The sequence below is a fragment of the Dendrobates tinctorius genome, unplaced genomic scaffold (assembly GCF_039654945.1).
Source record: "Dendrobates tinctorius isolate UK_male_01 unplaced genomic scaffold, ASM3965494v1 ptg000060l, whole genome shotgun sequence".
NCBI classification, from domain to species: domain Eukaryota; kingdom Metazoa; phylum Chordata; class Amphibia; order Anura; family Dendrobatidae; genus Dendrobates; species Dendrobates tinctorius.
This window is the reverse complement of record NW_027361728.1, coordinates 3,951,822-3,967,817: the sequence shown is the minus strand read 5'-3', so window position 1 is coordinate 3,967,817 and position 15,996 is coordinate 3,951,822. Positions and strand designations below refer to the sequence as shown.

At 45.0% G+C, this 15,996-nt stretch overlaps 1 protein-coding gene across 3 annotated transcripts in view; it reads left to right on the top strand.

Annotated features, from left to right (window-relative positions):
- LOC141092474 (probable cation-transporting ATPase 13A4) overlaps positions 1 to 15,996 on the top strand; it is a 576,817-nt gene that overhangs the window by 429,082 nt on the left and 131,739 nt on the right. For all 3 annotated transcript variants that reach the window (XR_012232812.1, XM_073578639.1, XM_073578640.1), the window contains exons 21-24: positions 71 to 150; positions 2,526 to 2,568; positions 5,142 to 5,251; positions 6,248 to 6,344. Coding sequence is in view for 2 of the 3 variants with exons in the window: in XM_073578639.1 (XP_073434740.1) it covers positions 71 to 150; positions 2,526 to 2,568; positions 5,142 to 5,251; positions 6,248 to 6,344 (330 nt within the window). In the remaining variant the exon portion in view is untranslated. The remainder of the gene's footprint in view (positions 1 to 70; positions 151 to 2,525; positions 2,569 to 5,141; positions 5,252 to 6,247; positions 6,345 to 15,996) is intronic.

The following is a 15,996-nucleotide window of genomic DNA, read 5'->3' as shown; positions in this document are numbered from 1 at the left end:
TTTAACTGTGCTGCATATATATAAAGGATGGGGTTTTACAGAGCTTATGATTTAATATTTATGTTTTAAGGTGCTATTAAATGGAACCATTTTTGCAAGAATGACTCCAAGGCAAAAGTCTAGTCTGGTTGAAGAGCTTCAAAAATTAGAGTAAGTATGAAATATTTCTTTTAATAAAACTGTGCCAAATTTAAAATATACATTGAGGAAATTAAGGCTTTTGCCATCCTATGAATTAACAATGCAAGGTTAAAGGCTGAACCAGATGACTTTTTCAGACTTACAAATGGTGTTTTATTGATATATACTCCAACATTCAACATTGAAATACCAAGAAGGAAAAGTCATGGAATTATAGAAATCACAGGATCAAAAGACATGTTAATAATATGCAAATAGTGAAAAAATGGAAATACAATTTTCAAAACACCTTGAGTAATTTAATATTAAGTATGAGCAGCACTTAGATCATTGAGGTTAGTAGTGTTTATCTGAGGAACGTTCTGCTATGCTAAATGCACTCAGACACACAAATCATTAAGATTTGCTTCTAGTAATGTGGCGGCCCTGGGGGTTCTGTCCCCACAGAGGTACTGCACCTCACTCAGAAGTGTAGTATCCCACTATCAAGGTAAGAGGGAGACACCTGACCACACTCACACACCTGCATTCCACACACACTTACTGTAGAACAGCATTGCACCCTCTATGACCCCTGCTTGGTTCATGAAGGGTGTTGGGAGGTGGTGCAGCTTAGAGTTAGAGCGGGAGAACTGTAGGAAGTTATGACAGTTCTCGTTAGAGGGAAGAAGTGGAAGGACGTGTCTGCAGCAGCTCCTAGTCTGGAGGAGCTGCTGGATGGAGTGATCTCAAGAAGGAAGTTCCCTGAGAGGGAAAAGGAGTTCTCCCAGAGGCACAGGTGGAGAGTGCTCCCCGTGGGGCTCGTTCCACGCTGATGGACATCAGGTGGGGGAGAATCCAGGTCGCAGAAGGGTATCGGCCCCTAACCTAGTGGAGTGGACATCAGGACTCAGCTGGAAAGCCAACAGCTGTGGCAACTTTAGGGGCCACAGCCAACTACTACAGTTATCTTCTCCGGAAAGGCAGCCAGAAGGGACCAAGGAAACGTAGTAGGTCACGTTGTCCGACAGGATCTGTGGCAGCTGGCCTGGGACACCTACTGTGAGGTGCTGGAAGGGAGGTCAAGTTGAAAGTAGCACTGTGGAGACGGTTAGGGAAAGCACATACTGAAGGGTGTGCTTGAAAAGTGTACTTCATTGATCTAGGAGATGACTGAGCCCCTCACCTGAAGAACACAGTACTGAAGCGGGCATCTGTGTGCACCAAAAACTGTGAGTAAAGCTTTGGAACTGCACTCCACTGTGTCCTTTGAATTCTTGCTTCAACACTCAATCAGCACTGCTGCATCTAGCATCAGCAGCCATTACATCTTCAACCAAACACCACAACCCTGTGACAACAGCTCTGCCTGTGGAGAGCTATTCCAACACTGCTGCATCATACCATCAGTCCCAGAGGATCAGAACTGCAGCGCTGGTCACTAATGATCAGATACCACAGGTGGTGTCACAAACACTTAACTCAAAAAGTCTTTATTTCTCTTTCCCTTGTAAATACACCCCTTGCATTGGACGCCCGGGCCATCGCCGCTGTGACACTGCTCCTTTAAGAAGCGGCCCAGTACCATGTGTTCCCAACTTGCCCTGGCGGGGGCTCCAGCAACTCCTTTTGCTTTGCCGCTTAATGATGTCTTAGAGGTGCTTCATGTAAGACGAGTCTGAAGATGCTGCAGGCCATGGTAGCACGTATAGGCCATGCTGGCTGCTCACAGTAGCACGAGTAACATGCCTGACATTGTTATGTTGAAAAACGACTCTAGGATACTTTGGAGAAATCTTTATTTCATCTTAGTCATTTGAGTGCCTTCAGCATGGAAGAACATTCCTCAAACAACCAATAACCTCATTGATAGAGGGAGTGCATGTATTTTTGCTCAGGGATGGTCATGCTCAATAGTAAATACATTAAGATGTTTTCAAATGTTTACATTTTTTCATAATTTGCATTTCTTTAAAGGGATTATCCAGAACAATTTAATTTTCTTTACTTTGAGCCTAAAAATTAACATGCAGGTAGTTACTAACTACGAATCTGTTGTACCCAGCGGATCTCTGCCAACTCAGAGGAGAGTGGCTGTCAATCAGCATGACGTCGGCCGTCACACTCCGTTGACAGCGCAGCCCGTAAGAGGAAGAGCTGCTCTGTTGTCACGAACAGCAGAATCACTGAGTAGAATTGGCAGGGTGATGCCTCTGTTAGCAAATACTTTTTAGACCTGTAGTAAAAAGAATAATAAAGCCATGGACAACCCCTTTAATATGTTTATCTATGTGTGATTTTTATAATTTCGCAACTTTTCTTTCTCGTTATTGCAATTTCAATACTGAGGAGTATAAGTATATTATGTATATAAACATCTAACTGACCTCATTTTTTTGTTGTAGCTATTTTGTTGGGATGTGTGGAGATGGAGCCAATGATTGTGGGGTAAGGAAATGTTAGACTGATAAACCACAGGTTTATTGTTATATATCAGCATATCACATATCGACACACTGTATCAAGAGCACCTCCATCTTTTTTCTCACATGTCACAGACATAGAACGCATATGGTAATCCCAATGTGGACGCTGATGACAATGTCTGTAAAGCGCTGCAGAATATGTTGGCGCTATATAAGCAATCATAAAAAATAAATATCATTAATAAATACACATATTGCATAATTTAAAAAAAAAATGTTTCTTAGCCTACAATAAGACAATAAGGCATCATGGATAGTATATAGTATAGTATATAGTAATGTATATTGTGCTGTGATGTGAATCATTTAGATATGTACTGCATTGAATTAGAGTGAAGGTTTGCCTTAAAAACTTACTGCACGGTTAGATTTCCTTATTGATGCATGGCCATATTATGTTTATTATGCTCTTTGGTCTGGAGAGATCTTAGAGCATAATAAGGGACATTACATTTGCACAAGAACCCATGAGCAGGTGAATTTTAATTTTCCCTTACCCACTCATCTCTTATTACAAGTAGAGATGAGCGAATCTACAATTCGCTCAAATTTGGCAAGTAAACAGATATGCTCATCTCCAATTCCAGAGGCTCGGCTCAGACAAGACTACGGTATCTGCAGTCTACTCTATGTATTAATTAACAGTCTAATGAAATGAAAATTGCAAACATCCAAAATACAAGAATAATGCACACAACTCCAAAAATGAATGGAGAAAAAAGGATGACTGAAGCACAAAATAATACAAAAATATTTTTATTGTAAAAATTTTTTTCATATATCCATAAGAATCATATCAAGAAGTGGAAAGCACAAATCAAAGGACACGGATCAAGGGACATGTAGTAAATGCCACGGTTATTTTCACATCAAAAAATGGTAAAATACATACATATATATTACATTATGACCTTCAATAATAATTGGTATACTAAAATTTCTGCAAAAACATGGGATTTTTTTTTTTGCACAAGATTAACCCCATTTATGCACTTAGCACTTTATATTAATTTTCTAACAGTATTGTTTGAATATTTATTGTGGGGTTTGGTATATACATATATGACCTCTTATTTTTGCAGACATTTTGGTATCCCAATTATTATTGTAGGTCATAATGTAATATATATGTATATATTGTACCATTTTTTTGTGTGAAGATAACCGTGGCATTTACTACATGTCCCTTGATCCGTGTCCTTTGATTTGTGGTTTTCACTTCTTGATATGATCCTTATGGATATATAAAAAAAATTTCTACACTAAAAATATATTTTTGTATTATTTTTTGCGTCAGTCATCCTTTTTTTTCCATTCATTTTTGGAGTTGTGTGTATTATTCTACTCTATGTATGTAGGAAATAGATTTAACAAAAGAGCATATTATCAACTCTACCAAAAATTACCCTATCAAGCGAAATTCAAATAATAAAACATACATGATTAAAGATAGATGCAACAGATACAGTAAACAAATGAACACACAAAAAAGTTGAATTGTTTGAAAAAATAAAAACTATTAATGAAAATTCAAAACTGTCTTAATCATGCAGTCTTCATTTGTACACAAAACAGGTACAGTATATACAGTACATATTGGATTCATTCTACCTTAAACAGACCTGACAGGTTGTTATAATTATGGGAAGGCAACATATTGGTATTTTTAGATTTTATGCAATAAAAACATTTATTTTTAAAATTTAACATTTATTCCGTGTTAACTAATGCAAGTTTATAAGTTTATATTTATTTTGTTTTCATTTTTAAGAACAATAATGCATCAGACTGTTTTTGTATTGAAATGCTTTATAGTCTGTGTATATAAAATTCAGGAAGTAGTTAGCTATGTAACTAGCTGTATAAGACATTGGATAGTACATCTGTGCTTAACAATGGTAACAATGATTGTATGGGATTATATTTTAGTTTCAGTATGTTAATAGGATTTTATTAAAAAATTTTCACAAGTCTTTTAGCTTGATAAACCCTAACAGTATGTAATGTACAGATTGCTATGATTCAGCAATGCTAGCCCATTCCAGAGGATGTCACAAGACCGAAAAGTACGTGATTTCCAGAGTTGTGGTCACATATCTTTTAGAGTCTCAATAGTTTATCAATAAAAGTTTTTAAATGAAGTGCCAGAGGCTGTACTCAGTATATTTGGAAATCCCATACTTACGGCCACGTGATGACCGTTTTCACAGGAGAAGAATTCTAGAGATGTATGCATTACACAGTAGTGAGATTTGAAAAGCTGTGTGTTTTGCCAAAAGTTTCTACAGGGGTGGACAATTCCTTTAAGTCAATCTCAGAGACTTATCAGCCTTCCTTGACACATAGAAATTATTATGGTGAGTTGTTTACTTTAGACCATTTGTCTCTGATTCTACTATGATGGCTAACTAATCTAACCATAGATGTATTTCTGATTTCAATTTTGAAAATGAAATTAGGTAAATGTGTAGGATATAATAGGGATGATCGTTTATCATGAAACGTAATATTTCATATATTTTTCACTACTTCCAGGCACTTAAAATGGCTCATGCTGGAATTTCACTCTCTGAATTAGAAGCATCTGTTGCATCTCCATTTACTTCCAAAATTCCAAATATTGAATGTGTTCCATTGCTCATCAAGTAAGTTTTGCATTAATCTGGAACTTACATCTACAAATGAAAGTGCATCATACCTGATTGCTTTAAAGTTAACCTGTCAGCATTTTTGCCCAAAATAAGATGAGGCCACTGCTTTTCAGGGCTTATCTACAGCATTCTATAATCCTGTAGATAAGCCACTGATCCAAAATGCAAGATAAGAAAAATAATGGGTCCGGCACCTCCCATTTCTTACAATGCCTCTCTCCTGCTTGCTTCACAGGCTCCCCGGTATCGCGCTCCTGCACAGGCGTACATTTCTGCCCTGTTGAGGGCAGAGCAAAGTACTGTAGTGCGCAGGCGCCAGGAAAGGTCAGAGAGGCCCAGCACCTGCACACTGCAGTACTTTGCTCTGTCCTCAACAGGGCAGATAAGTACACCTGCGCAGGAGCACAATGCCGGGGAGCTATGAAGCAAGCAGGAGGTCAGCATCGCAAGAAGATGGGAGGCGCCGGACCCGGACCTGCGACACCCATCGGACTGGATCACCCCCCAGGTGAGTATAATAAAACTTATTTTTCTTATCTTGGATCGGGGGCTTAACTACATCAGTATAGAATGCTATAGATAAACTCTGAAAGGCAGTGGTCACATCTTATATTGGCCAAAAGTGCTGACAGGTTCCCTTTAAACAGGTTATTTTGTACTAAACAGTTGTGATATTTTTTATCTGGAATTTACATGAGTGCAAGCCACCACTGATTTAGGCAATGTGATATGTTTCTGAATGATATTGCAATAGATCATTATGTGATTGGTATAGACTACCATAAGTTTTGTCCATGTGATATGTTTGATATTAATATTGTGGTTCAGCCCCATATGCATGATCTCTTTCTCCAATGTTAATTTTGTATAAGTTAATAACTGTTTGCTGACTATGAAATAATTTTTTTTATTACAAATATTATTGTGTTCTAGTAACTTAGGTGAATGATTACATTTGACTAAAAACAAAAATATTGTCTTTTTCTGCAGGGAAGGTCGGAATACTCTTGTCACAACATTCTCCGTCTTCAAATTCTTGACCATATATCAGTTCATTGGAATATTTTTACTTTTTTTACTTTTTTGGGTATGACTTTCCTTTCCTTTTTACCTTTGTCCAAAACGAATGTCTTGAAAAGCTACGTTCTTTCTTGGCTCCAGAACTAAAATTTGTCCGGGCATAGTAACTAACTGTGGTTAGTTATAACAATTTATAATGATTATCCTCCATTCCATAGTTCTGTGCTCATATACCCATCACACATCCTCCATCCCATAGTCCAGTGCCCATATATCCATCACACATTCTCCATCCCATAGTCCCGTGCCCATATACCCATCATACATTTCCTCCATCCCATAGTTCCGTGCCCATATACCCATCACACATATCTTCCATCCCATAGTCCCGTGCCCATATACCCACACATTCTCCATCCCATAGTCCCTTGCCTATATACCAACCACACATATCCTCCATCCCACAATCCCGTGCCCATATATCCATCATACATATCCTCCATCCCATAGTCCTGTGCCAATATGCCCATCACACATATCTTCCATCCCATAGTCCCGTGCCCATATACCCATCATCATATCCTCCATCCCATAGTCCCGTGCCCATATACCTATAACATATGTCCTCCATCCCATAGTCCCGTGCTCATATACCCACACATTCTCCATCCCATAGTCCCATGCCTATATACCAATCACACATATCCTCGATCCCACAATCCCGTGCCCATATACCCATCATACATATCCTACATCCCATAGTCCAATGCCCATATAGCCATCATACATATCCTCCATCCCATAGTCCAGTGCCCATATACACATCACACATCCTCCATCTCATAGTCCCGTGCCCATGTACCCATCACACATATCTTCCATCCCATGGTCCCGTGCCCATATACCCACACATTCTCCATCCCAAAGTCCCATGCCTACATACCAATCACACATATCCTCCATCCCACAATCCCGTGCCCACATACCCAGTATACATATCCTCCATCCCATAGTCCCGTGCCCATATACCCATCACACATATCTTCCATCCCATAGTCCCGTGCCCATATACACATCACACATCCTCCATCCCATAGTCCAGTGCCCATATATATGTATGATAGGTAAATGGGCATGGGACTATGGGATGGAGTATATGTATGATGGGTATATGGGCACGGGACTATGGGATTTACCTCAGTGTTTTAGTATTTTACCTCAGTGTTTGATCAGTATTTTACTTCAGAATTTGGTCAGCATTTTACCTCAGAATTTGTTCAGTGGATTACCTCAGTGTTTGGTCATTATTTTACCTCTGTGTTAGGTCAGTATTTTACCTCAGTGTTTGATCAGTATTTTACTTCAGTATTTGGTTAGCATTTTACCTCAGTATTTAGTCAGTGGTTTACCTCAGTATTTGGTCAGTATTTTACCTCAGCATTTTAGTATTTAACCTCAGTGTTTGGTCTGTATTTTACCTCAGTAATTGGTCAGTATTTTACCTCAGTGTTTGATCAGTATTTTACTTCAGTATTTGGTCAGCATTTTACCTCAGTATTTAATCAGTATCTTACCTCTGTGTTTGGTCTGTGTATTACCTCCATGTTTTAGTATTTTAACTCAGTGTTTGGTCAGTATTTTATCTCAGTGTTTGATCAGTATTTTACCTCAGTATTTGGTCAGTAGTTTACCTCACTATTTGGTCAGTGGTTTACCTCAGTATTTAATAAGTATTTTATCTCAGTGTTTGATCAGTATTTTACCTTAGTATTTTATCATTATTTTTTTTCTATGCCTTTAGCAATAGAGAGCGGCAGTAATGGAAGAGGGGGTGATTCATTTCTGTCATGTGCTCTCTGCTCCTTTCTTGGGGACAGACAATGGCTGGAAGCTTATGTTCCCTGGGATGCTAGATTTCTCCCACTCTTCAGTGTCTGCTGAGGTATTGTGGAGTGGGAAAACTGTTGCTTATAGCAACCAATCGCAGCTCAGCTTCTTTTAAACAGCTCTGGTGAAATGAAAGATGTATAGTGATTGGGTGAAGCTATGTGGAGTGGGCATGGCTGATACACACATATACACTAATGTAATAATAGGCTGCAGCTACCACAACTGTTTACAAGGAAAACTGTTGCTCATAGCAGCCAATCACAGCTCAGCTTCTTTTAAACAGCTCTGCTGAAATGAAAGATGCTTAGTGATTGGGTGTTGATACACACACAGACACACACATACACTTATATATATATATATATATATATATATATATATAATTTCTTTATTTATTTATATAGCACCATTGATTCCATGGTGCTGTAAATGAGACGGGTTACATCAAAATACAAATATCACTTACAGTAAACAAACTAACAATGACAGACTGGTACAGAAGGAAGAGGACCCTGCCCTTGCGGGCTTACATTCTACAGGATGATGGGGAAGGAGACAGTAGGATGGGGGTTGCAGTAGCTCCGATGGTGGTGAGGTGGCAGAGTGGTCATTAAAGGTTGTAAACTTTTTGAAAAGATGGGTTTTCAGGTTCCGTCAGAATGATCCAAACGTGGTGCATAGAATTCCAGAAGATGGGGGATATTTGGGAGAAATCTTGGAGGCGATTGGGTGAGGAGCGAATAAGCGTGGAGGAGAGAAGGAGGTCTTTGGAGGACAAGAGATAACGTGAGGGAAGATATTGGGAGATTAGTTCAGAAATAAATGGAGGAGAAAAGTTATGGATGGCTTTGTTGGTCAGTGTTAGTATTTTAAACTGGATACGCTGGGAAATTGGGAGACAGTGAAGGGATTTGCAAAGAGGGGGAAGCAGGAGTGTAGAGAGGAGAGAGATTAATTAGTCAGGCAGTAGAGTTAAGGATGGACTGGAGAGGTGCGAAAGTGTTAAACTGTAGGCCGCAGAGGAGAATGTTGCAGTAGTCGAGGTGGGAGATGCTAATTACATGTGCAATATTCATTGCTGGAGGCAGATACTTTTTCCTAGTGCCTTGCATTACATGGATTCTTTTTTATTTTCCACTGCTGGCAAGCACTTCACATTAGTTGTCTTGGATTAAGTCCTATGTATCTTGTTGTATTTAAGCTCATATGTGATTCATGTCTTGGTACTATATCTTTGCCCCATGTTATGGGTTATGCATGGTAGATTACACCACACACAGACATACTATTCAGGAGGTTTGTCTATCCTACACACTCTATGCTGTCTACACACCATGCCATTTTCTGTGTGAGTCGTATGGTTTTCTTTGTTTAGGATCCTGAGGACCCCCAGCTATACATATATTTACACACTTATGACTCTGGCCACTATTGTGTTTGTTTTTTGGTATGGTTCATAATCCTATACAATATAACAGCATGAGTTATTTGACTGTGTTTACTTCTGTTTGAACTGACAAATCTCATATATATATTGTACTATTGCATATCTGGTGTGAATTTGATACAGTATCCAGGGTAAATTGTAAATTAGATGTAAATATAAAGAGATATTGACATGCAAAATAATCACTGCAGGGTTCAACGAGCGCCGTTTCACTATGTAGCTTCTTCCTGGAATGCCCCTGGAAGAAGCTACATAGCGAAACAGCACTCATTGGGCAGGGGGAGACTCCTGCGGCATTCCCTCAGCTGTTACCAGTGGACACTGCACCAAATCCGGCACATTCTTCTAACTCAGGTACTAACAACCAGTCCCCGGTTTATACCAGGCACTTTATTTCTATTATACTCTATGCAGCTCCCTGGCACACTTTACTCATTAACCCTTTAGCACACTCAGGATGCTAATAATCACATGGGCAATGTGCAATACTGTTTCCCGCCGAGGAGGAGGGACAGGGGCGCGCACACCGTGAGATCCAGAAGACCGGATGGACGTGGTCGCCGGGTGGAGGGATCACGGGGAAGCCCGAGACAGCCGAAACCGCGGTGAGGAGGCCGCCGGTGAGCGGGTAAGCTGCGGTCGGGGAGAAGGGACAGGCGGAGTGCGCGGCTGCAGCTGCGTGACAGTAGCCCCCCTTACGCGCCCCCCTCCGCAGACCGGAAAAAAATGTAGCCAAAATTCGAGGAGCCTGGATATTCTCCTGAGGCTCCCAGGACCTCTCCTCGGGACCAAAGCCCTTCCAATCAACTAGAAAAAAGGTTCTTCCCTTTTGCCTCCTCATGGCCAAAATATCTTTAACCTCAAACTCATCGTCTGCGGAGACAGGCGGAGGCGAGTGAGGAGCCGTGGAACGGAAGCGATTGAGGATGACTGGTTTTAGAAGGGACACATGAAAAGCATTAGGGATGCGGAGTGAGGCGGGAAGCCGTAGTTTATAGGAGACGTCGTTAATATGGGACAAGACCTCAAAAGGTCCAATATAGCGGGGACCCAGTTTATGGGAAGGGATCCTGAGGCGAATGAACTTGGAGGCCAGCCAAACTTTATCACCTGGGTGGTATGGCGGGACATCCAGGCGCCTTTTGTCTGCGTTGTTCTTTACCCTGTCACGAACCAACTCGAGAGCGGCCTTGGTCTCCTGCCAGATCCTGGAGAAATCGCCGGACAGAAGATCAGCCGACGGTACACCCGAGGCAGGAGGAACTGGTAAAGGTACACCCGGATGTTGCCCGTAGACAACAAAGAAGGGAGATTTGCCAGAAGACTCACTGACGTGGTTGTTATAGGCAAACTCAGCCCACGGGAGTAATTCAGACCAGTCGTCCTGGTGGACATTAGAAAAGTGCCGGAGGTAGTTCACCAAATTCTGATTAGTCCGTTCCGCCTGACCGTTGGACTGTGGATGGTAAGATGAGGAGAAGTCAAGAGTGACATCCATCGATCTGCATAGGGCTCTCCAGAAACGAGAGGTGAATTGGACTCCTCTGTCAGAAACAATATGTTGGGGCAGTCCATGAAGGCGGAAGACATGCTGAACGAAAATTTTCGCCAAGGCTGGTGCCGATGGCAACCCGGGAAGAGAGATGAAATGTGCCATCTTAGAGAATTTATCTACCACCACCACTAGGACGACAGTACAGTTGGCAGACTGGGGTAGATCGGTAATAAAGTCCATGGCAATGTGTTGCCAAGGGGACGAGGGTACTGGAAGCGGGTGTAGAAGACCAGAAGGCAGCTGCCTGGGCACCTTGATCTTTGCACAGGAGAGGCAGGAAGCGATGAAATCCCGGACATCCCGGAGAAGTGTCGGCCACCATTAATAGCGGGACACAAGGACAAGTGTCTTTTTATGCCCGACATGACCAGCTAGCTTGGAAGCATGTCCCCAGTGTAGAATTCGTCTTCGGTCCTTCTCTGGCACAAAAGTCTTGCCAGGTGGGGGTGAAACGAGAGAAAGAGGAGCCACCGTGATGAGCCTGGATGGATCCAAGATATGTGTGGTTTCCTCTTCTACATCTCCAGAAAGAAAGGACCTGGACAAAGCGTCAGCTTTGAGGTTTTTATTGCCTGGACGAAAATGCAGATCAAAATCGAATCGGCCGAAGAACAGCGACCACCCGGCCTGTTGTGGATTGAGTCTCTGTGCAGACCGAATGTAAGCCAGGTTTTTATGGTCTGTGAAGATTGTAAAGGGATGTACGGCACTCTCCAATAAGTACCTTCACTCCTCCAGAGCTATCTTGATGGCAAGCAGTTCTCGGTCTCCGATGGAATAATTCCGCTCTCGAGTGGAGAAGGACTTGGAAAAGAAACCGCACGTAACAAGCCTACCAGAGGGAGACTTTTGAGATAAAACTGCTCCAGCTCCGGTTGCAGACGCATCCACTTCGAGGACGAAAGGCTTGTTGGCCTCAGGACGATGGAGTACGGGTGCCGTGGCAAATGCTTGTTTCAGAGACAGGAAGGCGTCTTCTGCTTCAGGGGTCCAGACGTGCGGGTTGGCTCCTTTATGGATCAAAGAGGAGATAGAACCAGCCAACGAGGAAAAATGAGGGATGAACTGCCGGTAGTAATTTGCGAAGCCAAGAAATCGCTGAATGGCTTTCACCCCATGGGGACGTGGCCAGTTAAGCACGGCAGACACCTTCTCCGGATCCATACGCAAGCCAGCGTCGGAGATGATATAGCCTAGAAATGGAAGGGAAGACTGTTCAAAGGCGCATTTCTCCAACTTGGCGTACAGGCGATTTTCCCTCAATCGTAACAGTACTCGGCGGACATCTCTTCTGTGAGTGGACAGATCGGGAGAGAAGACGAGGATATCGTCAAGATATATGACCACACAGGAGTACAGAAGGTCTCGGAAAATGTCATTTACAAATTCCTGAAAGACTGCGGGAGCATTGCACAAACCGAAGGGCATGACGAGATACTCGTAGTGTCCATCCCTGGTGTTGAAGGCGGTCTTCCACTCATCTCCGGAGCGAATACGGATGAGATTGTAGGCTCCACGGAGATCCAGTTTAGTAAAGATTTGCGCCCCTCGTAGCCGGTCGAACAACTCGGGGATGAGAGGTAGAGGATATCTGTTCTTGATAGTAATCTCGTTAAGGCCCTGATAGTCAATACAGGGAAGGAGAGACCCATCCTTCTTCTTGACAAAAAAGAAGCCTGCTCCGGCGGGTGAAGATGACTTCCGGATGAAGCCTCTGGCCAAATTCTCCTGTACGTACTCAGTCATGGCACTGGGACTTGAGTGGACTCAACAGATAGATTCGCCCCCGGGGCGGGGTCAATCCGGGAACAAGCTCGATCGGGCAATCATATTGCCGGTACGGGGGAAGAACCTCTGCCTCCTTCTTATCAATGACGTCAGCAAAGGCCCAGTAGGCCGAAGGCAGATCCACAGGGCTCGAGGCAGGTAACGAGCCCTTGAGGGGTTGTACTGGACAGAGACATTTAGTCTGGCAGAAGCGACCCCAGCGAAGAATATCTCCGGACCGCCAATCCAGGACAGGTTCGTGCATCCTCAACCACGGAAGACCCAGGAGCAAGGTGTGGGACAGTGACGGCAGCACGAAAAAGGCTATTCTCTCACGGTGCAGGACCCCGATCTGTAACTCCAGCTCCTCAGTGACCAGCGTAACGGTCTCACGCAGGGGAACGCCGTTGACTGAAGCTAACTGCCGGGGAACCTCCAAGGACCTGACAGGTATCCGCAATCTCTTCATCGCCTCGAGTTGGATAAAATTCCCTGCAGCCCCAGAGTCGATATAGGCCACCACAGAAAAACGTTTGGAACCCTGGACAAACAAAACAGAAAGGGTCAAGGGTAGAGAGGTATCAATGACACCTAGGGAGGCCTCTCTTACCTGTCCTAGGCGGAGGCGTTTCTTGGCCTCACAGGACAGGAACGTAGAAGATGGTAGGCGCTGCCACAATAGAGACAAAGACCATGAGTGAATCTCTCCTGGCGGTGTAGCTCCACGGGTCTGAGTCAGTCCACTTGCATGGGCTCTGGGGCTGACGCCGTGGTGGAGGGTCGCGAACAGGGAGGACTGCGTGTCGAAGGAGAAAAACGAGTGGGCCTTCTCTCCCTGGCGGCCTCGCGGGAGTGCTCCTGGAAACACAGATTAATTCGCTTTGTTAGCGCGATGAGATCCTTCAAAGACGTAGGTGTATCCCTGCCTGCCAACTCGTCTTTAATTCGAGCTGACAAACCGCGCCAAAAAGCCCCCACTAGGGCTTCGTTGTTCCACCCAAGCTCAGAGGACAACGTACGGAACTGGATGGCGTACTGCCCCACAGAGAGGGTGCCCTGGCGGAGGCAAAATAAGGACTTGGTGGCGGAGACCAGACGGCCGGGCTCATCAAAGACCTTACGAAAGGTCTCCAAGAAGGTCGCAAGCTGGGAGACTATCGGGTCATCACGCTCCCACAAGGGGTTTACCCAAGCCAGCGCCTCACCCTCTAAATGGGATACCATAAAGGCCACCTTGGCCCGCTCGGTAGGGTACTGCAGGGGTGCCAACTCGAAATGCAACTGGCACTGGTTAATGAACCCCCGACAGAGTTTGGGATCACCGCTATAATGTGGGAGTGTAGCCAACTGGGGGGAGGGATGAGGAGCTGCCACCGGTACAGGGGCAGCGGCCGCAGTCTGAAGAGCTAGTAAGCGGTTATCTACCGAGGCTATATAGTTCAAAATGTGGGCCTGGGTGTCGCGCTGCTGGGCAAGTTCCTGCTGCAAGCTGGAGATCTGGGAGGCAATCCCAGGATCGGAGGTTTGCAAAGAAGAAAGATGGGACTCCACTGATTTGAGGAACGACATGATCCTCGCCTGATTCTCACGAAGGAACAAAAGTTCCTTTTGGGTCAGGGTTGGGGTTCCAGCGGGATCCATGGCTTGATTATTCTGTTAGGTACTCCTGGGCTGGACCCGCTAGACCGTGGCAACGAACCTCCCGGGGGCGAGCTGACCAGGTGAACCACCGCCTATACAGGGAGTGTTTGGGGCAGGCCCGCGGGTAACTATTACCACGGCAGCTGGTACCCAGGGAGTGTATAGAGGGGCCGGCCACAGGCCGGGGATGCTGGCGGGAACCTCCTCCGGAGCAGGAAGACGGATGGCGGTCAAGTCAGGGACACATGCGAGGCGGGGACAGCAGGCACGATCAGAACGGTCTCAGGTGCGGGAACAGGACAGGACGGAACACGACCACGGACCTCCCGAACCTAGGAGAGAGGACAGTGGAGAAGGCAGGTGAGCTACAAACAGACAGGACGCAGGAGCGTACATAGATGAACGGGCCAGAATTACTATCAAAACAAAAGTGATAATCAGGCGCCGCTAGCAGGGAGAGGCGGCCTGATATAGGAGTAGTATCAGGGGCTTCCGGGTCGAGACCTCTCCAGTGTAAGAGAGGAAGGCGCGTGACCTCAGGAGGACCAGGAGGCGCGCGTGCGCCCGAGCACAGTGTGTGCGCGCCCCCGCCGAGGAGGAGGGACAGGGGCGTGCACCCGGCGAGATCCAGAAGACCAGATGGACGTGGTCGCTGGGTGGAGGAGAGGAGCCAGGAGGGATCGCGGGGAAGCCCGAGACAGGCGAAACCGCGGTGAGGAGGCCGCCGGTGAGCGGGTAAGCTGCGGTCGGGGAGAAGGGACAGGCGGAGTGCGTGGCTGCAGCCGCGTGACACTACTGAGGCATGTTGAACCCTGCAGTGATTATTTTGCATGTCAATACCTCTTTATATTTACATCTAATTTACATCTATTTTTTCCACAGCCATACGGGCAACGTGCAATATTGCCTTTTTTGCAAAACCTAGTAGTAACAGGGAGTGTATAGAGGGGCCGGCCACAGGCCGGGGATGCTGGCGGGAACCTTCTCCGGAGCAGGAAGACGGATGGAGGTCAAGTCAGGGACACATGCGAGGCGGGGACAGCAGGCACGATCAGAACGGTCTCAGGTGCGGGAACAGGACAGGACGAAACACGACCACGGACCTCCCGAACCTAGGAGAGAGGACAGTGGAGAAGGCAGGTGAGCTACAAACAGACAGGACGCAGGAGCGTACATAGATGAACGGGCCAGAATCACTATCAAAACAAAAGTGATAATCAGGCGCCGCTAGCAGGGAGAGGCGGCCTGATATAGGAGTAGTATCAGGGGCTTCCGGGTCGTGACCTCTCCAGTGTAAGAGAGGAAGGCCGAGGAGGAGGGACAGGGGCGCGCACCCGGCGAGATCCAGAAGACCAGATGGACGTGGTCGCTGGGTGGAGGAGAGGAGCCAGGAGGGATCGCGGGGAAGCCCGAGACAGG